This window comes from Lissotriton vulgaris, chromosome 5 (assembly GCF_964263255.1).
Source record: "Lissotriton vulgaris chromosome 5, aLisVul1.2, whole genome shotgun sequence".
NCBI classification, from domain to species: Eukaryota; Metazoa; Chordata; class Amphibia; order Caudata; family Salamandridae; genus Lissotriton; species Lissotriton vulgaris.
In genome coordinates, this window is record NC_141693.1 from 1703326406 (window position 1) to 1703351906 (window position 25501).

General features: G+C 45.3%; 1 protein-coding gene across 1 annotated transcript in view; it reads right to left on the reverse strand.

Moving 5' to 3' along the window:
• The window catches only part of NMT1 (N-myristoyltransferase 1), a 187017-nt gene that overhangs the window by 24500 nt on the left and 137016 nt on the right, over positions 1–25501 (reverse strand). Inside the window, exon 9 of the mRNA XM_086923874.1 lies at positions 24815–24985. Within this exon, the coding sequence (XP_086780000.1) occupies positions 24815–24985 (171 nt within the window). The remainder of the gene's footprint in view (positions 1–24814; positions 24986–25501) is intronic.

The window sequence follows — 25501 nt, forward strand, 5'->3', positions numbered from 1 at the left end:
CTTCTTGGGCTTGCAAGTGAAAAACGGAGTTGGCAGTTCTCTACAATGTCCCATGATTCATAGCGCTTAGTAGCGAGTGAATCCTTTTCAAACTGAAGTAGCTGCAAAGTATTTTGGGCATTGTAGTTCTGTCCTGCCCCATTCATTACCCTTCGCGGGTTCCGCAATCCACTAAATTAATTACAAAGGTTCAGGGGTTCTGTACGAGTCCTCTGAGTACAGGCGCTCCAGTGCGCCCCGGGTGAAAGGACACATCCATTAGTGTTATGCCCCTGTTGTGCTGGCTAAGACAGGACGTTGCCTGCCTTCACGGCCCCATGTTTCTCTGCTCCTGCCGTCCATGGGTGGTGCTTCTTCCACGGCCAGAAGCCGCCGTGCAACGTCCTTTGTAGAAGGAACTGAGCTTCCGAAACGCGTAGGCTGGTAAAAGGACAATTACGAGTGAAAAGTCATTTTCCAATCCTGCAATAAAGTGAATCGACACTTACCTGCTTGTGGAGTGCTTCTTCGAGTCACAGGAGTGTTTTGGAAGGATATATATATATATATATATATATATATAAATAAAATATAAACATATATACACACACACACACACACAAATATACATACACACATTTTTTTTCACCAATCAATGCCGCCTCCCAGAAAAAAACACACAAGGAGAAGCACTGCTCTGAGACTGTCTTTGCAACATACGCAAACAAACCAGGAGGACCAAGAGACATGAACTGCCTTTAATGAATAGCAGAAAAGTGGTCTTGCAAAGAAAGAAACAGGTATTGTTAGCCCATAGGCTGCATTGGAAACCTAACCGCATAGAAAATGAAAGCAAATATAACACAAAAACTGGCACCATGCCTTTAAAGCAGCCATGACTCCCAGCTTCCCATCATGCCACAGGGGTGACAGTTAGGTCAGCTGTTATTTGTGGAGACCTGGAGGTCAGGGCACAAAGATGACATAATTCTGGATCATTTGCCCTGGGAGATGGGTGGGTTGCTTAGGACTGATGAGGATACCCCTGAAAGAGAACTAGGATTACAGGCAAGTAACTTATCCTTCTATTCCAGGGGATCCTCATCAATAGTCATAAGCACTGAATCAAATAGCAAGCCCATCCTCTATTCCTGCGGGCAAATGATTACAGTAAGATACAGTAACTTCAAAAAATCACTTCAAATGACTTTAGCATTGAAATAACTTCATCAAGGAGGCCTGGCCTACTAGTGTATCTGCTCTGGAATCAGAGTCGAGACAGTAGTGTTTTGTGAAAATATGGACTGATTTCCAAGTGGCTGCTTTGCAGGTCTCAGCAATCTGTGCATTTTGCAGAAAAGCTATTGTAGCTGCCTTTCCCCTAGTGGCATGTGCCTTGGGGTTTATTTGCCAATTGGTAAGCAAGCATGACACTATCTATCTGGAGATGGAACGTTTGGATGCTGGGAAGCCTGTTCTGATGGAACCATAGTTTAAAAATAATTGATCAGACTTCCTAATAGTCTGAGACTTATCTAGAAAGCATTTCAAAACTCTTTTGAGGTCTAGAGAATGGAGAGACCTTTCAGCTGGCGTAGAGGGATTGGGAAAGAAGCACTGAAATGGTTTGATTAACATGAAAATCCGAGGAGGGGTGGATTCTTAGAACTACTCGTGAAAAAATTGTCTATAGTTCCTTGGAACAGACAGCCTGAATCTCGCTCACCCTAAGAGCTGAAGTGATCGCCACCAAAAAGGCGGCTTTCCATGGGTCGCTTTGTGTGTTGGTTCAAAAGAGAGGACCCATAAGCTTAAAAAGAACCAGGTTCAACTCCCAGGGAAGTGAAGGAGGACGGACAGGGGGAAAAACGGTCTTTAAACCCTGAAGGAAATCCTTAAGCACCTGGAGCTGGAAGAAAGAAGGTTGAGTAGGAGAATTTCTGTACGCCTTAATGGCAGCCCGGTGTACCATTATGGAGTTTTAGACCAGACTTGGCTAAATGCAGGAGATGAGGCAAAATTACCTCCTCTTGCCACTTGGTAGGTTGGAATACACCACAAATAGAACCTTTTCCATTTAAAAGAATAGGAATGTTTTGTGGAAGGTCTTTTGGACTCAAAATGTTCATGCGGTCCTGAGGAAGACTTAGGTGGCCTTAATGGAGGACCTCAGGAGCCATGCTGTAAGTTCAGCGAGGGAAAGTTGGGATGATGGATCCTCCCGTTCTTTGTGGACAGGAGGTCAGGTCTGTATGGCAGCCTGTGTGGACACTGCGAGAGATGCAGACGGTCCGTGTACCACCACAGCTATGGCCAGTCCGGTACTATTAGTATCATCCTCGTTCTGGAGTGTGAGAGCTTGGTTATGAACTTTGGGATGAGAGGAAGAGGAGGAAAAGCGTAAAGAAAAAGGTACCAGACCAGTCAATCAAAAGGGCATTCCTGATCAATCCTGGTCAGAAACACCTTGACGCGAAGTCGTGGCATTTTTTTGTTTGTATCATCCGCAAAGATCGATGGTTGGCTGACCCCATTGTTGAAAAATGTCTGTCACCACTTCGTCGTGCAAAACCCAGTCTTGTTGATCATTGAAGTGACAACTCAAGGAGTCCACTTGAGAATTGAGAAGAGTTGCCTTGCCAGTAGTCCATGTCAGATCGCTTGCGCTTTCAGGGACAGAGGGCGAGAGAGGGTCCCTCCCGGTTTGTTTAGTTCGTATGTAGTTGTCGTGTTGTCCATCTGGACCAGTAGGACTTGGACGGTATGGATGGTTAGAAGGCCTTGAGAGTTAGATGAACTTCCCATAGCTCCAGCATGTTTATGTGATATGCCTGTTCCATGCACGACCAATAGACTAGAGTTTGCAGAGGGCCCATGTGTGGTCCCCAACCCTAAAGTGAGGCGTCTGATCAAAGATTGTGTCAGAGGAGGTTGGTGGAAAGGCACTCCCACCAGGAGATTTTCCCGATTAGTCCACCATGGGATGGATGATCTCTCAGCATGGGAAAGTAGAATCCGGTCGTCCCATCAAGTTGTCGTCAAATCCCATTTGTCCTCCAGATCCTGCTGCAGAAGTCTCATCCTCAGTTGGGGACTAGGAAAATGCAAGATGCCATCGGCCCCAGGGGCGATGCAACTTGCCGAACTATAGTCTGATGAGCTTGAAGACGATTGCACTTCAGCTTGACTGGTAAGTCTCTCCTCCGAAGGGGACACTTTTCTTGTGCTGTAGTCCAGAGCAGCACCAAGGCAATTTATTCTTTGAGTGGGCTGATGGATGGATTTCTTCATATTGACCAAAAGGCACAAGCACTGTAGCAGATTATGCCAGATTTGATAGTGGTCTTTCACAGTGAGGAGATGAACTCTTTAGAAGCCAATCGTCAAGATACGGATAGACAAACAGACCTTGGCGACGTAGAGCAGCGTTTACTACTGCCATGCATTTGGTGAACACTTGAGGTGCAGACTTTAGGCCAAACGGCAGGACTCTGTACGGATCATGCTTGGAGCCTACACTGAAGCACAGAAACTTCCGGTGTTGCGAAGGAATCGGAACATGGAAGTACACATCCTAAAGATCTATTGAACACATCCAGACCCCTTTTTGGAGATGGGGATATATTTGATTGAGCGCCAGCATACAAAATTATTCTTTTCTGAAGACTGTCTTGAAAAAACGAAGATGCAGAATAGGCCTTACTCCCGCTTGTTGGCCCTTTTTTGTACCAGGAAGTATCTGGAGTACACTCCTTTCCCTCGTTGTGAGGGAGGAACCTCTTCTATAGATGATTTCTGTGAGAGTGGACACCTTGACGCAACAGCGACAGTTGGTGATCACTGATTTGTACCGGAGGAGTGTATTGTGGTGGAGAACAATAATGTAGAGCATATCCATTTTGCAGTATGTTCAGCAACCATTGATAGTTTGTAATGCTGCACCATTCTTGTACATGGTAGACGATACTTCCTCCCACTGGAGTGGGTAACGGCGATAGAGGAAGTAATTGTCCATTGCTGGTTAGTGTTCTTTATAGTAGAAGAGGGTTGTCGGGTGCACCTCTAACCCAGGATGGTTGACGTCCTTGATAGTGCGTCTTGGACTGGTGATATTGCCTCTGAGGCCACTGAGGGGTTTGAACCCTCTGTTGGAATGGCCTGTAATCATAAGGCCTGTTCCGGCGTCTGAATTCCTTCCTCTTTTCCAGACCCACAGCCTTAAGAGTGTTCAGTTCAGATTTCATCCTGGTCATCTCTTCATCTGCATGAGAACCACATAGAGGATTTCCTGAAAACGGAAGGTTCAAGATGCGCTGCTGGGCCTACAGCCTTGAAGCTGGAAGACACAACCAGAAGGTTCTTCTGGCACAGATGCTATGTGAGGACAAATGCACAGCCAGAGATGCTCCATCAGCACTTATCATTTGGTTCGCTACGAGAGCACTCTCCTGGAGAATCTCTCCGAAATCCTGGCAGTCCTCCTTGGGCAGTTTGTCCTTGAATCGCTCTAGTGAGTCCCACAAAGCCCTATCATAACGTCCCAATAGGGCTGCAGCACTAGATACTTTTAAGGATGCAGCTGCAGAGCCGGATGCTTTCCTTCCCCATGAAGCCTGAGCTCTGCTCTCCTTGTCCAGAGGGACCGTTGAGGGAGAGGCCATTGCGCAAGTCTTCTTCACAGCAGCAATAATCCCAGAGCCTGGTGGGGGGGGATCTGCCCTGAGGAACGAATATCCCACTTACCAGTATGCATCTGTTCTTGGCATGTAGGGCTGCTGACATTCATATCTGTGCATAGATCTCCGCCTAGTGTTGGGTCCGGATGATTGCACATTTTTGTCCTGGAAGAGTCTTCGAAGTATCACGAGATAGGTGGCTCCTCCCCTGGACTACAGTGCGCATGGGCATCCTCTCCATCCTTAGATAGTTTTTCGCCATTGCGGCAGAGATGGAGTGTAATACAGTGAGTGATGTCCATGCTAGATAGTAATTCTGAATGCTACAGCTGCTCAGGCGCCGGGGAGGAGGGTGGGCGATATGAATGTCAGCAGCCCTACATGCCAAGAACAGATGCATACTGGTAAGTAGCATATTCGGTTCGAGGCATGTGGGCTGCTGAATTCATGTCTGTGCATAGATTACATAGCAGTCCCTCCTGTTAGCGGCGGCTGCTCGTGCCAGCTGCAGCAGTCTGAAAAAGAGTTTTGAGAACAGCCTGTCCTACAGCTGCCTGCTGTTTAGAATGCAATTAATGGTATTGTGTTTGCACACCTATGTATGTCAAAGTAATCCCTAGTAAATAAGTTATTCTAAACTTGACAATGTGAGCGTGCTACCACCTATGAGAAAGATCAGACCCCTGTCTATCTCTGAATACTGAAACTATTGTGAAAGGGCTGTGGAATCTCCACAACCTGTTAAGCGGAGCACAGCAATTGTTGGGCGACCGGAGTCGTCTCCTCAATCATTTAAAACAAAATTAGTACAGTGAATCAATACTCTTAAGGTGTTTAGTTTACTTAAATCTGTAGTATTTTTTCATTACATACCGTAATTTATCAAATAAACATTTCATTTCTGAAGCAACATAAATGTATACATTTTAGAACAATTCATACAGAATCAAAATATATTTTTCAGTTGTAACAAGATCGGGTCTTGAACAATTATAGAAACAAATCCCAATGCATTTCGGGTTCTATACAGCACAAACCCTTCTTCAGGGGATATATTAGATTTTAAGTTCCAGAAAACGTTCAAGTATTCATTCCACAGGAACCTACAAATGCAATAAGTACCAAAGTGTCAAAAATATGTCAAATATATACAGCCAGTATATACATTTCTTGTTAACAAAACGAAACTATTAGAATTTGGACTCCAAAAGTAAAAGGTGAGAAAAGAGGAGGTGCGCGATGGTAAGGTGCATTCATGTCATGCAAGAGAAATAGAAAACCAAGTTGTAAGGGAAACTAAATTAAGGTGATGAAGTATATAAAAAAGGGGTGCAACAGATGTTATATGCATGAAGACCCTATTAACCATATCTCTCCTAAGTGCTCAATATGTAATGTGACAAGGTGCTAAGTGAGGTGGTAGCTTACCGCCCACTTGGAATCGAGATCATTGAAAGTAACCACTCTCAATCCGTTAATATAAACTCAATGCAAGAGTTCGCTGAAATAGAATTGCAAACAATAATGTTGATAAATGAACGGTGCGTGATGGTCCGCAGTCTAACTGTGATTCAATGTGTGCCTAAGAGCACTTACCGATACCTGCGCCCAATGTCGCGCTGTTAAGTTGAGACCCACGATGTTAACTGGGGACTTCCGGGCGGATCTGAAAAAGGTCGTAGTGGGGAACTAAGTATGGTATTCTTTTGAAAAGCAGCTGAAAAATAGCTGATAAACAAGGGATTATTTTACCTCTTGTATGTGTTTGAAGGGGCAAGTTTAATGATCCCGCGTATGAGTTTGTTCCGTGTAAAGTGTTCGACAGCCGAGCTCCGTAATCCCGCGATTGAATCTGGTGCTTCCGTGTTTGTTGAAAGCTATCCCAGTATGCTTCGCGTATTTAAAAGGTATAACATGCTATGTGTGAACGAAAAATTCAAATAAATAAAAGTGAAATGGATGTGTACTAAATAAATGAAGAGAAGATACCATGTGAAGTGAAAAAGAGGAAAAGAAGAAATGTGGCGAGACCGAGCGATGTAAACACCTAGTTTTTTTGAACAAGTAACTTTATTGTGCTGCGATCTCGAGAATGGAACATGGAAAGAATGTATACAAAGAGATCACATGTATCAATTTACGAAAACATGGAAAATGTTAGTCAGAGGGGTGTATAGCAAATATGTAAATAGGGGTGCGTGGCAAATGTATAAAAATGAGGATATAAAATGTGTGGTTCAATTATTGACAAGAAACCTTGGTTTATGTGAGTTCTGAAAAAAGGATACTGGGTCTGCTACCAAATGAATAATTGCATAATTGAAAACAGAACCAGGTTAAGAAAAGGAGTGCAAATTCTTTACATCATGATGACAGTATCACAATAACTCCTTCTTATAAAAAACAAATCATTTCATAATGATCATTAAGACCTGACAGTGTCACTGTTCCTAGAGTTTTTATCCAAAATGTTTCTCTACGTGCTAGCGTAGTGTTGATGTCTGTGCCTGCCTTGGGTTGGATGTGCTCAAGTATGGTGAAGCGCAATTGTGGTATGGTATGCGATGCTTGTACCCAATGCGCTGCTAGCGGTGAGGTCGTGTTACGATTGCGAATTCTGCTCTTATGTTCCACAATTCTAGTTTTAATTTTGCGACTGGTTCTTCCAATGTATACTAAGCCACATGGGCATTTGATGGCATAAATCACTTGTTCGGTGTTGCAATCTGAGGTGTGTTGTAATTTAAATTGTTTGCCCGTGTGTGGATGTGCGAACAGGTTACCCAAGATGACATTGCTGCTTTGTCCACAATTGTGACATTTCCGCATTCCCTTATGTGATTCTGAACCTTTTTGTTTGTGCTTTAAGAATTCACGTAGATTCCTGGATCTAGTGTGAGCAAATAGGGGTGGGCCATTGAATATGGTTGAAAAATCTTTTTCTTGATCTATAATATCCCACCTATTTCTGATGATCCTTTTGATTTGGGAGGCTTGGATGGAGTGTTTTAAGACAAACACTTCACGTTTTTGGGTTGACTTAACTTGTGGTTCCAATAGTTGATCACGTGATTTAGTTTCAATACGTGTAAGAGCGGTCTCTATTATCTCCGAGGGATAGCCCCTAGTTTTAAATCTCTTAGATTGATCCTGAATCAGATTGTCACATTGTTGAGGATCCGAGGTAATTCTTTTAATCCTCATAAATTGGGAGAAAGGTAGATGTTGTTTTAATGTCATGGGGTGCGCACTGTGAAAATGTAGGGCGTTGCTTACATACGTGGGCTTTCTGTAAACTGATGTAGTCATACCATTGGGGGTTTTTTGTATCTCTTTATCCAAAAAATGGATGGTTTCGCATTGTATGTCATGAGTGAATTGTATTCTAGGTTTTTGTAGATTCAGATTCACAATGCAATCCTCCAACTCAAGTCGTGACACTCTCCAGATTACCAAAATATCATCAATATACCGCAAAAGGATAACTGTTTTGGTCTGCCAACATGGGTTATTAAAAATGTGTGTGTATTAAAAAAAGGCCATGAATGTGTTTGCATAGGAAGGTGCTCCTGGAAAGCCCATAGAAGTTCCTGTGCGCTGTAAATAAAAATGATCCTTCCAACTGAAATAACTGTGATATAAAGAAAAATGTAACAGTTCAAGTAGAAATGTAGATTGGTCTGTGCTCAAGGTTGAGTTGAGAAGACTCCATTCGACGGCCTCTATGCCCTCATTATGGGCAATTGATTTATAAAGAGCCGTAACATCTATTGTGCATAACAGGATGTCTTCTAGAAATACTGCTTTGATCTTTTCCAATTTTAATAAGCAGTCCGTGGTGTCTTTGACGTAGGTTACCCAAGATTGGACCAAAGGTTGTAAAAAATGGTCTAAATAGTATCCCACTGCCTGATGGATCGAGTCACAACCGGCCACAATTGGCCTGAAAGGAGGTCGTGTTTTGTGTTTATGCATTTTTGGGATCATATAGATCTTAGGAATCTTAGGTGTTTGATTGATGAGAAATGTTGCCGTTTTGTCATCTATGATGCCTGCTTCCACAGCCTTCGAAACTATGTTAGTTAAAGCGACAATCAACTCATTAGTGGGATCCTGTTCTAACAGGATATATGTATCCAGATTGGACACATGTGCATCCACATTTTGTTCGTAAAAGTCTTTATCAAGGACTACCAGAGCCCCACCTTTGTCTGCCGGTTGGAAAACGATAGAATCATCCTGTTGCAATGTATTCAAAATCTGTATTTCCTTATGTGTCATGTTAGAATGAGATATCTTGTTGTAAGTTAAATTCTCAAGGTCTTTTTTAACAAGGTGTTCAAAGATATCCAGCGCTTTGTGGGATGTAGGTGACATGAAGCGGCTTTTAGGGCGGAATGTTTTAGATTCCTTACTGGTGTCTTCATTGGTTGGAAATTGGAAAAGAACCATTTTAGGCGTAACTTGCGCATGAATTTGAATAAACAAATTTCAGTCTCTAAAGCATTAGATGCATACGTAGGTACGAAAGAAGTCCCTTTGTTTAGTACTTTTAATTCTGGTGCCGTTAATTTTCTCTTGGAGATGTTCATGACTAGTGAATTTACTTCTTCGTGCCCCTGGTTGGTCTCCCTTGTGGTTTTTTTTTGCTGTTATTTTTCCCCTTCTGGTGTGCCTTCTGCAACGTTGATGACCTTGTCTGGTGGGCCCTTCGATGCTGGGCCTTCCCCTAAAAAAGGCTGCGGCAGATGTTGAAGGAACACTGTCAGATGGTGCACTTGTTTGTGTTTGGGGTGCAGAAGGTTTGGGACGCTGTAATGTTAAATCTAAATCCGTCACAAGGCTCTCCTCTGATGAGTTAGGGTTGGTGCTTGGTTTTTTAAAGAATCGTTTTTGGGCATGCTGTTTAGAATGCACATCTACGCAGTAGTGTTTCGTAAATGTATGTGTAGTGGACCAAGTGGCTGCCTTACATATCTCTTCTAAAGGAATATTCCCCAGGAAAGCCATGGACGCTCCTAACTTACGTGTGGAGTGTGCTCGTGGTGGAATGGTTAGTGTGCGTTTAGCCTTAGCATAGCAAATCTGTATACATTTAACGATCCACCGGGCTATCCCTGCTTTGGAAATGGGGTTGCCTTTATGTTGTGGAGAAAAGGCAACAAAAAGCTCTTTTGTTTTTCTGAAATCCTTTGTTCTGTCTATATAGTACATTAGAGCCCTTTTGACATCTAACGTGTGTAGGGATCTCTCCGCGACATTTTCTGGATTAGGAAAGAAAACTGGCAGTTCTATGGTCTGGTTCATGTGGAACTGCGAAATCACCTTATGCATAAATGTAGGGTTGGTGCGCAATACCACCCTATTTGCGTGGACCTGGATGAATGGCTCTTGAATGGTTAGTGCCTGGAGTTCACTAACTCTCCTTAGCGAGGTAATGGCCACTAGGAAAGCAACTTTCCAGGTCAGAAATTGAATCTCACATGAGTGTAGAGGTTCAAAAGGCGGTCCCATCAATCTGGTGAGGACCACATTCAGGTTCCAGACTGGTGACGGTGGGTGTCTGGGAGGGATCACTCTTAAGTTTCCAGAAAAGCTTTAATGGCAGGCACTCTGAATAATGAGAGGTGCTGCCTGTTCTGAAGATAGGCTGCTATGGCGGATAAATGTATACGAATGGAACTGTACGCTAGATTACATCAGTATAAATGCAACAAATAACAGAATGTTTTGAATAGATGCATCCAGTGGGTTAATGTCATTGTTGGTACAATATATGATAAACTGTTTCCATTTAGCCGCATAGCATGCTCTGGTTGTGGGCCGTCTTGCCTCCTTGATGATATTCATACATTCTGGCGGCAAGTTGAGGTAGCCAAATTCTAGGATTTCAGGAGCCAGATCGCCAGGTTGAGCTGTTGCGGATCTGGATGCTGAATGTCTCCATGGCTCTGCGTCAAAAGCCTGGGTGTGAGGCGTAGCCTTTGATGCGGTACCACGGATAGTTCTAGAAACGTGATGTACCATGGTTGGCGTGCCCATATTGGAGCGACCAGGATGAGGGTCATCGAGTGTTGTCGTAGTTTGCGTGCCACCAGCGGTATCAAAGGTGCTGGGGGAAAAGCGTACGCAAATTTGCCTGACCAGTTCATCCATATCGCATTGCCCTGCGACTGTGGGTGTGGGTGTGGGAACCTGCTTGCGAAGCTTTGGCATTTTGCATTTTCCCTTGTGGCGAACAGGTCTATCTGTGGATGACCCCACTGCTGGAAGTACGGTTGGAGTACTGATGGATGTATCTCCCACCCGTGCATCTGGTGGCTGTGTCTGCTGAGCAGATCCGCCATCTGGTTGTCTTTGCCCGGGAAGTGTTCCGCCATGAGGAAGATGCTCCTCTGAATGGCCCACTTCCACATGCTCTGAGCCAGGTGAGACAACTGTGGAGAGTGCGTTCCTCCCTGCTTCTGTATGTAGTACATGGCAGTCATGTTGTCCGTCCGGATCAACACGACCTTGTTGCACAAGTGTACCTTGAAAGCTTTCATCGCCATGAAAATTGCCATCAGTTCCAGAAGGTTGATGTGCATCTTTTGCTGTGCTGTCTATAGTCCCCGCACCGTGTAGTGGAGTACATGAGCTCCCCATCCCTGGAGAGGCGCGTCCGCCGTCAGTACAATTTGTGGAACAGGCTCTTGGAACGGTCGGCCCTTGCAAAGGTTTCGTGGGTTCCACCAATGCAGAGAGTCGAATGCCCGACCGCTCACCAACACTAGGTCTTTTAACTGTGATTGAGCCTGATTCCACTGACGTGCTAAGCACTCCTGAAGCGGACGCATATGTAGTCTCGCGTGCGGGACTATGAAAATGCAGGAGGCCATCATGTCTATCAACTGCATGAACACCCTTGCTGGAAGCGAGCGGTGAGGTCTGAATTTCTGTATCAGCAATTGCATGCGGTTTATCCTCACTGAATTTGGCTGTGCTTTGGCTGCCAGAGTGTCTATTGTCGGACCCAGGTACTGTCACACGTGGGCGGGCTGAAGGTGTGACTTCGGATAATTCAGTGAGAATCCCAGACTGTGAAGAAGATGAAGGTGTGGGACATGTGGCTGGCACACAGCTGGGCCGACTTTGCTTGAATAAGCCAGTTGTCCAGATAAGGGTAGACATGTATGTGCTGTCTCCTGAGGTGTGCTGCTACTGTTGCCAGGCACTTTGTGAACACCCTGGGTGCTGTCATTACTCCGAAAGGGAGGACTTTGAACTGATAATGTTGATGTTGAATAGTGAACCTGAGATACTGTCTGTGTGACAGGTGTATGGGTATATGGAAATACGCATCTTTTAGATCCAGCGTTGTGAGGCAGTCTCCCTGACTGAGTAACGGCAGAACCTGTTGCAAGGTGAGCATATGAAAATGCTCTGACAGAATGTAACTGTTTAGAGGCCTGAGGTCCAGTATAGGCCTTCTTGGGTATTCGAAAGTAGAGAGAGTACACCCCTGACCCTTGGTCTTCTACAGGCACGAGCTCTATGGCCCCTTTTTGCAGCATGCTGACGACCTCCTGCTGCAATAAGTGTAAGTGCTCTGCGGACATAGGACGGTGTCTTGGTGGGATTTTGGGTGGAGTGGACGTTAATTCCAGACAATACCCGTACTGTACAATGTCTCTCACCCACCTGTCTGTGGTGATGGACTTCCAGACCGGCAGGAACTGTTGTAGTCTCCCCCCGACAGGTGTTATATGGTCGGGGGGCAGTGACAGGGCGTCACTGTTTGGTATTGGCAGAGGATCTGGATCGGTTGTTGCCTCTGCCCTTCATGTTGTTTCCCCGATATCCACCCCGGTTGTTCTTATTGTAGGTGGATTGTGTACCTCCCTTATTGTATTGTGTCTGTTGCGTTGACTGGCCTCTTGAGGGGCCTCTAGTACTGGAGCGACGAAAGGAGCCACCCCGAAACTGCGATGACTGCAGAGCCCCCATAGACTTTGCAGTCTGTGTCCTTTTTAAGTTTCTCCAGGGTGGTGTCAACCTCCGGTCCGAATAAGAAGTCTGGGTTAACTGGCTGATTGAGGATAGAAGTTTGAATTTCAGGTTTGAATCCTGAAATCCTCAACCAGGCGTGTTGTCTTAGCATAACACAAGTGTTGATGGCCCTGGCGGCAGTGTCAGCTGCGTCTAGAGCGCACTTAATAGAAGCATTGGTTATGAGTTTCCCCTCCTGGATGAGTAGCTCTGCCCCCTCCTTGTACTGATAAGGTAGGTGTTGCAATAGTGTCTCAAGGGTATCATAATGTGCCCTGTCATATCTGGCCAAGAGTGCCTGAGTGTTGTCAATGCGCCAGATGTTAGCCGCCTGCGCAGCTACTCTTTTCCCTGAAGTTTCCATAACCTTTGACTCTTTGTCAGGAGGAGGAGCATCACCTGTAGTCTGGGAGTTTGCGGTTACGTGCATTAGAAACAACCAATGAATCCAATGGCAACTGTCCCCTTATATAAGGAGGGTCCACAGGGGCCAGCCTATATTGCTTCTCAATCCTTGGGTTTAACACCCTGGCCCTAGTGGTATCTTTAAAAATGTCAGCAGCATGCTTGAGGACCCCTTTGAGCATGGGTAGGGTTTTGACTGACCTTTCTGAAGTTGAAAAAGTGTCGACCAGAAAGTCTTCGTCCACAGGGTCAGCATGTAGCTCGACGTCATGATTACTGGCTACCCTCTCAATAAGGGCGTTAAAAGCAGTTGTGTCCTCAGTAGGAGACTGTTTCACACTGTACACATGAGTATCCGGGCCAGTTTGCGGATCCCTTGAGTCAGCAGGGTCCGTCCATCGTTGGTCTTGATCATCAGGATCAGTGTCCACATGAGAGGTCATCCTCATTGTCATTATCCCCTGTCTCCACATCCGAGTATGTTGGGGAAAAATTTTGAGGTTCCTGTCCATAGTGATGGAGGGGTTCCACAAGAGCTGGAGAAGTTGTAGAAAGTCTCTTTTTCTTTAAGGGAATCCTATATGATTCCATGGGAGTCTCTGGCATCAACTTTCTTTTGTATATGGACAGTCTCCCAGTTTCCGAGTCGATGAATTGTCTCGGCTCTTGGTCTTCAGGCTCTTCCGCAGCCTCCATTTCCGTCAACACACGTTTAGTGGCGCCGATAGATTGTTTCGGCTCGAACATCTTCGGACACACCGAGGGTGGTAACCAAACTTGATGGGTGTCGACGCGGTCTGAACTTGTCGGACCAGCTTCGGCGTCTGGGCCTTCTTCAGTCCGACCGATGTAGCCTTATCTTAGATGCGTTGGAGCGACTCCGACACTTCTTTGGCTATGAACGGACTGGGTCTCGTCGACTCGACAGGGTCCTTGGAGCCAGTCTTCGACTTGTCCGTAGGCTTCGACCGAGGATCGATCCAGTCTTTCGGTTCGAGCCGTTTGTGCGAATCAACACCCTTCGGCGTCGGCTTCGATGGGTCGACGGCCTTGACCTTGGTCTTAAGCGCCCCAACCATTGGCTCGACGACTTTCTTGAGTTTTCCGGCATCGACGGCCATTTTCTTTTTCGTCGGCTCCGAGGGGCTTGAGGCCTTGGAGCCGACGAGAGGCACAAGCACTTTCGGTTTCGGTTTCTGCAAGGATGCTATCGGTTTCAATTTCTTTGTCTCGACCGATGGCGGTTTCGAAACCGCAGGCTCTTTAGAAATGTTCGAAGCCGGGTCTTTATGCAGGGCTGTAGAACGAGATTGTGGATCTTGGGTAAGGCCTAGTGGCGATCCCTCGACCTGAGCCTTATTGAGTGCGTTATCTTCGGCCCCCGTGTAGCCGGGTTGGCCTAGCTCTTCGCCCGAGCTATCTTCTACAGCCCCAAGGGCCTCCACGTCGTCCCCATCCTCATCGACGACGTTCTCGTCTTCGTCTTGTACCTCCTAGTCTTCGGCGTCATACTCGGAATCATGGCCCAAAGCCGGATCCTCCAGATCAACGACCTCCTCGTCTTCGGTCCCGAAGATGTTGACGGGAACAGGCGCTGACTTCTTCGACTCCAATCGAGCCGCGCGTCGAATCTTGAGGGGTTTTTTCGACCTGAACCGGGCACAGGCAATACGTTGGCTTCGTTATGGTCTGGGGACAGGCACTTGTTGCACACCGGGTAGACATCGATGTGCGGGTATTTTGCATTGCAAAGGGGACACCGCTTGAATGGACTTCTTTCCATTTCAGATCTAAGATCGGGTAGAGTGTGGAAAGAAAAAACCTGTTGAGTCCTCGATGTCCCCCAAAAGCAAAGGCACTGATACCGAACGAAACGATACCGACGCTACCGAAAGCCTTTTGGCTTTGTAGAAAGTTTTCCTAACTTGAGCTAAGATAGTAACATCCGAACCCAATGGCGGAAAAAAACAATCTGAGGAGAGGATGGCCATGCGCACTGTAGTCCAGGGGAGGAGCCACCTATCTTGTGATATTTCGAAGACTCTTCCAGGACAATAATGTGCAATCATCCGGACCCAACACTAGGCGGCGATCTATGCACAGATATGAATTCAGCAGCCCACATGCCTCGAACAAGAGGATCCTGATCCAATGGTCTGTATTTCTTTAGGATCCTTGCAGGAGCCGTTTTGAGCATTGATGGGGCAAGAAAAATGTCCATCACGGTTGCAAAAAGCCCAGAACCAATGGCAGCAGAGGCCTCAACACTGACCTCGGGTGCAGAGTCTCAAAGATGACTGACGTAGATGTCAGAGGAGCGGACATTTTGATATTCAATTGTTGTGCTCCTCTTGTCAGTACATCATGAAAGGTATTGATGTCATCCACAGGCGATACTCGGGAGAGTGGACTGTCCATCAGTGCAGGCGAGTAATCCCTCTTGGAAGAATGAATACAAGAGGAAGACCAAGAAGGTGCTCTACGCCTCTTGTGGCGGATACTGGAAGTGGACCTCAGACCTGATGGAGATGGAGACCGGTTCCGCTGACGACCCAGAGATCTATGGAGAGGGCTAGAATAGTCTAGAGGCTGTTGGATCAGAGTAAATGCTGCCGTTTCCTGCCAGTGGTGTACTAGAAGGAGATCTATGCTCTTCCTCCTGGTGCACAGGAGGAGTGGCCTGCAGAGCGGATTTCTGCATTTGCCGTTCTGGAGACGGAGAAGAGGAACTTCTTGACGCCGAGATAACCTGAGGAGATGCTGCCACCGACACTGAAGGATCAGAGAGGCCCTTTGATGCCAAGCGGGCCCTCACTGAGGGCGAGCAGTGTGTCGACATCAACAGCTGAGTGTCTCGACGTTGAGCGGCTTTGCGCCACCAAGACCTGAGAGTCCACTGATTAGAGTTCTAGGCCTTAACGTCGAAAATCGCAGAGCCGTCTGTTTCGAAGTCGACCGATGCACAGTCGGAGACTGGTGCTTTGAAATCGGTAGAGAACTACCCAACAGAGTTCAGAGTCTTGACATCATACAGGGAGAAGGTGATGGGGGGCGTCTTCTTGGCGTTGAATTTCCTCTGGACACCGTCGCGGCTGACCGAGGCCTTGACATTGAGCGCCATCTAGTGGACTACAACGGAAGAGTCTGCTTAGACGTCGTACCCCATCTTGACATCGTAGAAGACTTCGGCCTAAACGTTGACCGCCGCCTAGTTGACAGCAACAGAGGACTACGCCTCGAAGAACGCAGTAACGACGGATAATGAGGTCTCAACGTTGGGCAATGAACAGACATCAACGGAGAACGACTCCTAGACGCAGACAAGTGACGGGGTTGGTGGTGGCGGAGGATTCGACGCTGGAATAAGACACGACGTACCTCTGCTTTGAAGATTGTGATGACGACCGATGCTCTAGATGGTGATGCCGCCGAAGGGGTTGTTGTAGTAGTTTTCTTCATCAGTGGAGGCATTTTCAACGCCTAGCCCGACGCTGAAACAGAACAGACAGGAACTTTACTTTTGGAAGTCGACCTGGGCCTTTTCTTCCTGTGTTTCACAGGAGATCTGCCTTGGGAGGTGGTAGACTTCATTTTCTCTCCTTGAGAGTGTGTCTTGACAAATGTTGGAAGGTCTAAGGAGAATGAGACTCAGGAAGGCAGAGAATACAAAGAAATGGGAATCTGTTTTAGGCTTCTTTTTGCCACAGGAAGGGCACGGATCAAACAGAGAAGGCATCTCTGAGTGGAAAAAATGCCAAACTGCTAGGAATAAAGCAACTTCCTACTCCTACAGTGTTGTATGTCAAAATAACACACGTTACAGGACAAAAGGAGATCTTTTCTGACAAACGACCAAAAAAATCTTTGGAGCGACGTAACCAGGGTCCTGACTGAAGGAGCCGGAAAAAACCACTTACCTAACTGTCACCCCTGAGGCATGATGGGAAGTTGGGGGTCACGGCTGCCTTAAAGGCACGGTGCCAGTTTTTTGATGTGTTACATTTGCTTCAATTTTCTATGCTGTTAAGTTTCCAATGCAGCCTATGGGCTAACAATGCCTGTTTTTTTCGTTGCAGGACTACTTTTCTGCTATTCATTAAATTAAGGCAGTTCAAGTGTCTCTTGGTCCTGGTTTGTTTGTGTATGTTGCAATGACAAGGTCTCAGAGCATTGCTTAGCCTTGTGTGTGTTTTTTCGGGGGGGGGGGGGGGGGGGGATAGCATGGATTGGTGACATATGTATGTTTTCATATATAATGTTTATATATTTTCCGGGGTCGCCGCGCTTGGGCCAGAATATTCAGTGCTTATTGATAAGGATCCCCCTGGAACAGAACACCAGTTAGGAAGGCTGAAGTTACAGATAGGCTAGCACACTGGAATAGTGTGAATTTCTTAAACAGTTGGAATGCTGGAATCAGTAATACCAAAGGGTGTGATGCGTCTCAGACAGTTTTTTCCTCTTAACAGTTTGAAACAATCAACTGTCAAATCTGCTATTTAGACCTGTATACCTGGAAGGAATCCCGCCAACCTCATCTAAACAGGTCTTCAAAGCACAACACAAATGTCAAACAGCACTACTAATGCAATCGGTAGTATCCATGTTTGTATGAATGATATACTTTGCTGCATCCTATCAATGATGTATTGTCCGAGGCCTAGAGGTCCAATGTTCGGGGGGAGGGGGGCACATGGATTCACATGCTGTGCGTAGACTTTGTAGAAGTTTATTAGTTTCGTGGTAGTTGGGTAAAGATGAACTTTGGTTTGTGAATAGACGTTGCAAGACCTTTTGTCGTACTTGTGCTTCTTCATTCATTTGGATGTCCACACAGTTGCAGCCATGCAGATGCCTTGAATTGGAGTATTAGCTAGAAAGGCAATAGTTGCCCCTTTCTTTCTTGTTGTGTGCCCATGGGCATCTTGTAAAACATCTCCTGCCTGCGGCATAACTGTATGGTTTGGCTATCCATCTTGCAATGGTGTATTTGGTTACTGGTCTTCCTAGAACACTGTTTGCAAAGGATACAAAGAACGGTTTTGTTTTTCTGTATTTCTTGGTTCTTTCAATGCAGTACATGACCGCCCTTCTTGCGTCAAGTGTGTGCAAAGCTCTTTCTGCTTTAGTCTTTGGGTTTTGAAATAAACTTGGTATTTGTATACTCTGATGTGGAATTTTGATACCACCTTTGTCATGAATTGAGGATCTGTCCTCATAACAATCCTGTTACTATGTATTTGGTAGTACGTTTCTTGCAGTGTTAGTGCCTGTAGTTCACTAACTCTACGTAAGGATTTTATTAAAACTAAAAAAGCTGATTTCAGTGTGAGCATTTGTTATGTTGCCTTGTGCAGTGGTTCGAATGGTGCTTTCATCATTTGTGCTAGAACTATGTTCCGGTTCCATGCGGGTGCTGGCAGCATTTTTGGAGGTGCAATTCTTTTTGCTCCTTCCAGGAATCTTTGGACCATATGCGAGGTGAAGAAGCTTTTCCCAGTTTCCCCTCTGGTAGAAGATACAATTGCTGCTAAATGCAGCTTTAATGAGGTATAGCATAACACATTTACTGGAAGTAAATTAAGTACTGTAGCAGTGTTCTTTCCCTTGTAATCTTTTTTGAAAGACATTTTCTAAGGCACCATTGTGTATATTTCTTTGACTTTGCAGAATTGCATTTCCTTCTTAGAACAGCCATTGTTCTTTCTGGCAGTTTGAGAAGTGCGAATTCCAAGTCCTCAGGATCCATGCCACCAGGCCTAAGCTCTCTGGTTCTGGGTGAAGTACTTTTCCATTTTGCATTGTTAGAAAGTCTTCTTTTTTGGCAGTTTGCGCATTGTTCCTTGCAGCATCTGCATTATTTCTGAGAACCAAGTTGTGTTGTGATGAGAACCATTTTCATTTGGCTGATCTTGCATTTGCTGATCACCTTGTTCATTAATGGGGGACAAGCGTATGCAAATATCCCTGACCAGACTATCCATAGCGCATTCCCTAGGGACTGACTGCAAGGTCACCTGGATGCGAAGTTTTGGTATTTTGCATTGTGGGATGTTGCAAATAGGTTTATTTGTGAAAATTGTTTTGAGTTCTGTTTGATTTCGTTCCCACTCGTGGGTTGATATTGGTCTGCTTCTACATGGTCCTTCCCTGGTAGGTGTACTGCTATCATGTCTATTCCCCTTGGAATCGCCCATCTCCAAATCTCCTTAGCTAGCGTTGAGTGCTACCGACTGAGTTCCTCCTGGCTTGTTGATGTAAAACATTGTTGTGTTGTCGGTATGTATAGTATCAACACTCTCCTCCCTTATAACTATTTCTGAAAGGCTTTTAAGGCTTAGAATACAGTTTTTAACTCCAAGATATTGATGTGTTTCACGGCATCCTGCCCTGTCCACAATCCCCTCATTTTGAGGTGGTTCATGTGTGCTCCGCATCCCATTAGGGACGCATCGGTTATGGTCACTGTTGGAGTTGGTGTTGTGAAAAGTCTGCCCTGTGCTAGGTTTGTTTTATTCCACCATGCCATCCCTTGATGAACTGTCTGCGCGACACCCACTAGATCCTCCCAACTTCCTGTTGCTCGTGATCACTGTTGCTGAAGCCATTCCTGGAACGGTCTCATGTGTAGGCGAATGTTGGGGACTAAATTAATGCATGAAGCCATCATTTAAGCAGCTTCCCCACTGTCCTCGCTGTCAGAGCGTGGAATAGCTGCGTCTCCTTCAGTATTGCTAGTGTTCTCCTGTCACTTGGGAACACTTTCCCTAATATTGTGTTGATTTATCCCAGTGTATTGAGAAACCTAGTTGAATTAGTGTTTCTATTACTAGCTGTATATGCTGTTTGCATAGATTGTAGGAGCTTGCTCTTACTAATCAGTCGTCTAGGTACGGGTAAACATGAATTTCTGGTCTTCTTAGGTGATCGGCTACCGTGGCTAGGCATTTTGTGACTACTCTTGGTGCAGATTTTAGGCCGAAATCCAGCACCTTGAACTGATAATGCGTCTGGTTGACGACAAATCTTAATAGACTCTGGTCTCTTCTTCATGTGAATGTGCAAGTACGCATCTTTTAAGTCCATGGTTGCCATGTAGTCTCCTTTTTGCAGAGGAGGTATGACCTCTTACAATGTTGTCATTTTGAACCTGGCGTCTTTATGAATTTGTTGAGGAACCTTAGGTCCGGTATTGGTCTTAAAGTTCCGTCCACCCTTGGGATAAGGATGTACGTGGAGTAAATGCCTGTGTTCCTTTCCTTGTGTGGTACTTGTTCTATCGCATGTTGTTCAGAAGTTCTTGTACCACTTGGACTAATTGAGATATTTCCTTTTTGTAATGCATCTTCTTGCTTGGTTTCCCATCAGTTCTATGCAATAACGTACTGTATTATGTGTAGTATCCATTTGTCTGAAGTTATCCTTTCCCACTCTGAGGAAGTATTTTAATCTGCCTCCTACTGGTGTAGTATGTTGCAGGAACGGTTAGATTTTTTTTGTTTTCTGATTTGCCTTGTTTTTCTTTTCTGTAGCACACTGTGATGTCTTTGGTGTGTGTACAAGTTTTTGAGTGCCGTCACTTGGTGGTTTGTGGTCCCCTCGCTGTGGCTGGCCTCTTCCCAGAGGGTGCCCTCGAAAGAACTGCCTCCCCTGTTGGTATTGCCAGTTCTGCTACAGTCCCTGACTTACTCCTTGATAAGTCTGTTAAAAGGTTTGGTGCGAGGTTGTAGGTTGGTGGTTACCTTTGCCCATTGGTCTCCGTGAGGGTGTGCCTCTATGCATGCCCCAGAACTGCAGTGCCCCCATGGACTTTGCGGTTTCATGGTCTTTCTTGAATTGGTTAAGTTTTTACTCCACCACACTTCCAAATAGCTGTTCTCCATTGGAAGGAGAGTTTATTTTGTACATTTGGCTTGAAACCAGAGATTCGCAGCCTTGCATGCCTCCTTTCTTTATTCCAATAGCCATTTGCCTAGTGAATGTTTCAGCAGCGTCTAGTGCTGATTTTAAACAGGTGTTTGACATGTTTTCCCTTCCTCAACTAAGTGGTTTGCCCTTCTTTGAAATTGGTCGGGCAGGTGTTTTAACAGCTCTCTAACTTCTTCCCCATGTTGATATTCATGCCTATTGATTAAAGCATTCGAATTAGCTATGCACCACTGAATTGCCTTATTTCTCTCCACCTTCCTTCCATCCTTTTGCTCCCCTTGTCGGATGGAGGGCCCACATTAGTTGGTAAATTAGCTCTTTGAGCCGTAGAAGATATGACAGTCAGCTGGCACTGAACCCCTGATGTACCTAGGATCCTTGGAGGAATGTTTGTATTTTTTCGCTCCTCTTGGCGGGACTGTCTTGCAAGTGGCAGGTTCTTTAAAGGCTTCTTTATCGTGATCCAAAACACTTGGCAACATAGGAAGGAATTGGCTTCTTGCTTAACTGGGCAGCAATATTTCTAACAGAAAACACAATTGGGGTTTTTCTTCTTCCAATTGCACTCCATAGATGTCTGCTGCTTGCTTTATGACTTGGTTGTACATTCCAATGTCATCTGGTGGGGAAGGCCTCCATGGATAGGTCTCCACTGCTTCTTCTGGTGAATCGGCATCTAAATCTTGCCATTGCAGGTCTTGAGCCTCCGAAGTAGCCGAACCTGCATAGGTTTGTTGTTCTTCTCCCACAAAGTAGTATTCTTCCTAATCTTGTGGTTCGCGAGTTTTAGCGGCAGTAATTAGTCGACAGATTCAAATTTTCGGTGGAATTTTGAAAAGTTTCGTCTAAATCTTTCTTGAGTTTTAAGATTCTTTCCATTTCTGCTTCGTCTTTTACTCCATATCCGACGCGATAATTTCAGCGTCAAAATGTTCCGCCTTTCTTTTTGAGCTTGATGGCGCCGCTGCCAAAGCCTGTTTCGACCTCTCTTTCGTGGACATCTGCGCGTCCTTTTCGTGACTGTCTTTCGACTTCTTTTAACTTTCGAGGGTCTTTTTGCCGTCTCCGAGTCCTTGTCTAAGGATCCGACGGATTATTTGCCCTTGGACACTCTTGCGTACGTCAAGTGTTTTAACACCGAGGCTCCTTTCGGAGGCTTAGAGTCTGATTTTCTGGACTCTATTCTCTTTTGCGAGGTCGACAGTTCCCTTACCTCCTTTGGAGTCTTCTTCTCGACCTCAGTGACTGGGACGTCTGTTTCCCCTTCGACTTCTGGACCTTCGGCGACGTTGTCCTAGTCTTCGCTGGAGAGGCCCAGGTCTCAAAGCTATGGTGGTGGGTCTTGAACCTGCATGTTATAATTGGCTCTTCTCTGCCTCTATCTTGCTCTCAACGTCTTTGGGATGAAAACTGAGCAGGCGTTGCAGTAGCTGCTTCGATGATCCAGTGGCAGACAAAAGTTGCAGACTGGATGCTGGTCCTTTTGAACGTATCTGTGGTGACAATTGTCACAGAATCTGAAAGGGGTTTTGTCCATTACCGCGTACAGGGAGCCCCCTGTATGAGCATTCTTTGTATCAAAGTTTTATTTCTCAGTCTTCTTCGCGCTCCGGTTCGTAGGATCGAAGTCCGGTACGTCAAAGACTCTTTTCTCCTGATCTTAGTATATTTTTTCGTTGATTTTTCTGGAGCTCCTCTGTCTCGATCGAGACCCAATGGCGGAAAAAACTAATCTGAAGATGGCGACCAAAGGTAGGAGCTTCCAGAGGAAGCCCGTCGACGTCACAGGAGGACACCAAATGGTGGTATGTCGACGTCACTAAGAACAACAAAATAAAGAAATACTACAATTCCGGACCCAACCACTAGATGGTGGAATAATGGACAGCATGTGAATCCAAAAAAGATTCACGCTGCAAAACAAATTGTCCAGAGAGATCCCAACAGCAGCAAACTGACTAGAGCCCCATTGCTCCATGGGGCCTGAAGGTGTGTTGGGGTGGGCCAGAATCACACCAAAGATTTACAACATGGCCTCCTTGAAGTCTGCCATCTGCTGTGGGGTCAAGGATGGCCTGGGGAACACAAGTCACATCTGGAACAACTGACAAATCTGTTCTAAAACCAGAGACTTCAGGTGAGGGCAATGTTTATCTTGATATTCATGCACCTTCACTTCTGAACTAGAATGCGGTATGTGGCTTGTCGGGCTTCATATTTGTATGTTTTTGTTTGAACTTTGACTTACTTCAATACTTCCAGCGGTATGTGGCTTGTTCATGCAAACGGTCCAGTGACTGGCACAGAGACCAAGTCCACAACTTTGAGTTTCAATAAAATATGCGCTTCAACTACAACCTGCTCTCATGGTCAGTGAAGTAGTGCTTTGCCTCCAAGTTCACACTGCCCTAGGGTGCATGAGACGATAAGAATCCTGCATTCTCTGCACACTTTAAAGCCTGTCGATTTTAGTGGCAATATGATTCCCTAACACTTAGTCTGCAAGCTTTGGAGTCAATAAAAAGTTGGGAGATGAATACTGGATTTGTGTCGGGAGGCGTGAAAAGAAGTTACACTTTTATACGGCTCTAATCCGTCACATTGTGGTAGTTTGAAGACTACATGGAGCCACACGACGCCATCTGCCGAAGCATGGCAGCTTTTTTTTTTTTAACTCTCCAGATGAAGTGTGTCACCTGTAGATATTCTAAAGGTAAGGAATCTGCAGTTAGAAATATCCATCATAAAGGTCTAATGTCAGAGAACTAAGCAAAATCCATGTCTCTGCACTGCACCCTTCTTGGAGGTTAACCTGGTGTGAGGTGTCCTCAACAGGGGCCAGGGAGGAGAGACGATAGAGTAGACCTGTGAACATGGGGGCACACCAGAAACATTTTTGAAAGAAGGCTCTTTCCACATTCCCTGTGCCGACACTGATGGTATAGTTAGGCATCAAGTACTCTGTCCCAATACCGTAGGCTTAAGAAACTACAGCACAGCAGATCCCGCATGGCTGACCAAGGTAGGGAACACATGCAAAGTGCCAGCAAGAAATTACTGGACAGGTCCAAAATATTTATTTTAAGTTTCTTTGAAAAGACGCGCTGTCGTTCTACAATAGATACATTTTTTATATGGTGCTACTCTACCTGAATCAGGGGTTTGTGCTCTTTAGAGTGAAGAAATCAGTCTCAGACGCCTTTAACTTAGCAGAGTATGGTTAACTGCAACTACTATTGATACTATTGTATTGCTGTACTTGATAACTGCAGTAATCAACATTTGTTTAATTTAAAATGCCAAAATTAAATGAAGGAGAGTTAAGAAATCTAATAAGAGAATAAAGTCTGAGGCAGGAGGGCAAATTTGAGGAGAGGCGATTTGAGAGGGAAGTTCGGAGTTTGGTTATCGGGTCAACAGGTGGGTTTTCAGATTTTTTTCTGAAATGGAGTCAGTCATAAAGTCTCCCATAAAGACTTCACACACAGGAACTCTTTATCAAGTTCCAACATAAGAAGACTAAATTAACATCCTATGCATGTCTTGTGTCAGATGTAAAGGCTCAGAATAGTAGCATGTCAGAACATGACATTTGGAAATCAAATTACAAACCAGAGGCCCAGGTTAATACTGTATGTCCTCTGCCAGCATGGTAGTCATAAGTCTATAGAAGATGTTTCCCACCAGTCTTATAGCCTAATATTGGTACTACAAGTGCACCTCCAGGACTTCAAGTCCCACATGTTTTCAATCTTCAACATGTCTTTCTTGTAATAATGCAAGAACTTAAATCTCACCTCTACAACAAATGTGTCTATAATGTTCTCTTGAGGGAAGAACCAGTGATGCACCTCCTCCTGCGTCATAACTGGAGTCAGATGGAAGAGCTTCAAGTACTCAGTCAGCAGTCTGTGAACTGCAGGGAGGTGTCTGATCTCCATTGGGCGCAGGCCTGCTGTCTTCGGAACCTGCAATGGAGGTGGGAGTCAGAATGGATAGATCAAGAAAAATTAAAAGACAGTCCTACATGCTATCCAGAAATGGAAATAATTCCATAAAGGAGTCCCTCTCATTTCTATGTGAGCCCTAACATCCTGCTACACTCTTGCTAATTCTCAAATCTTGATCACAAACTCTTGCCACTTTGTCAGTCTTTGATCCCACCTCTTATTGTCCAATTCTTACTCATCTTTTATTACAACAGCCGTCCCTCTCGCTTGCCATCGGGCCCTACGCCAAGGTCATGAAATATGCATATGTACAGCCTGTTTCCACCATTTGTATGGTCAGGAACAGCTTTTAGAATCTGCATGCCATTTACAATACTGGAATCTGGGAATATTGTGCTTTTGGAAGTCCTTTACTCCTTGCCCTGCCCCAGATATCCTTATCTGAAATTGCTGCCTTCCTGACACTATTATGGTCTGCCACTCATTCTGCTCTCATTTGGCTTTCTCTCCTCTCGACCCTTCATTTCCTTACTC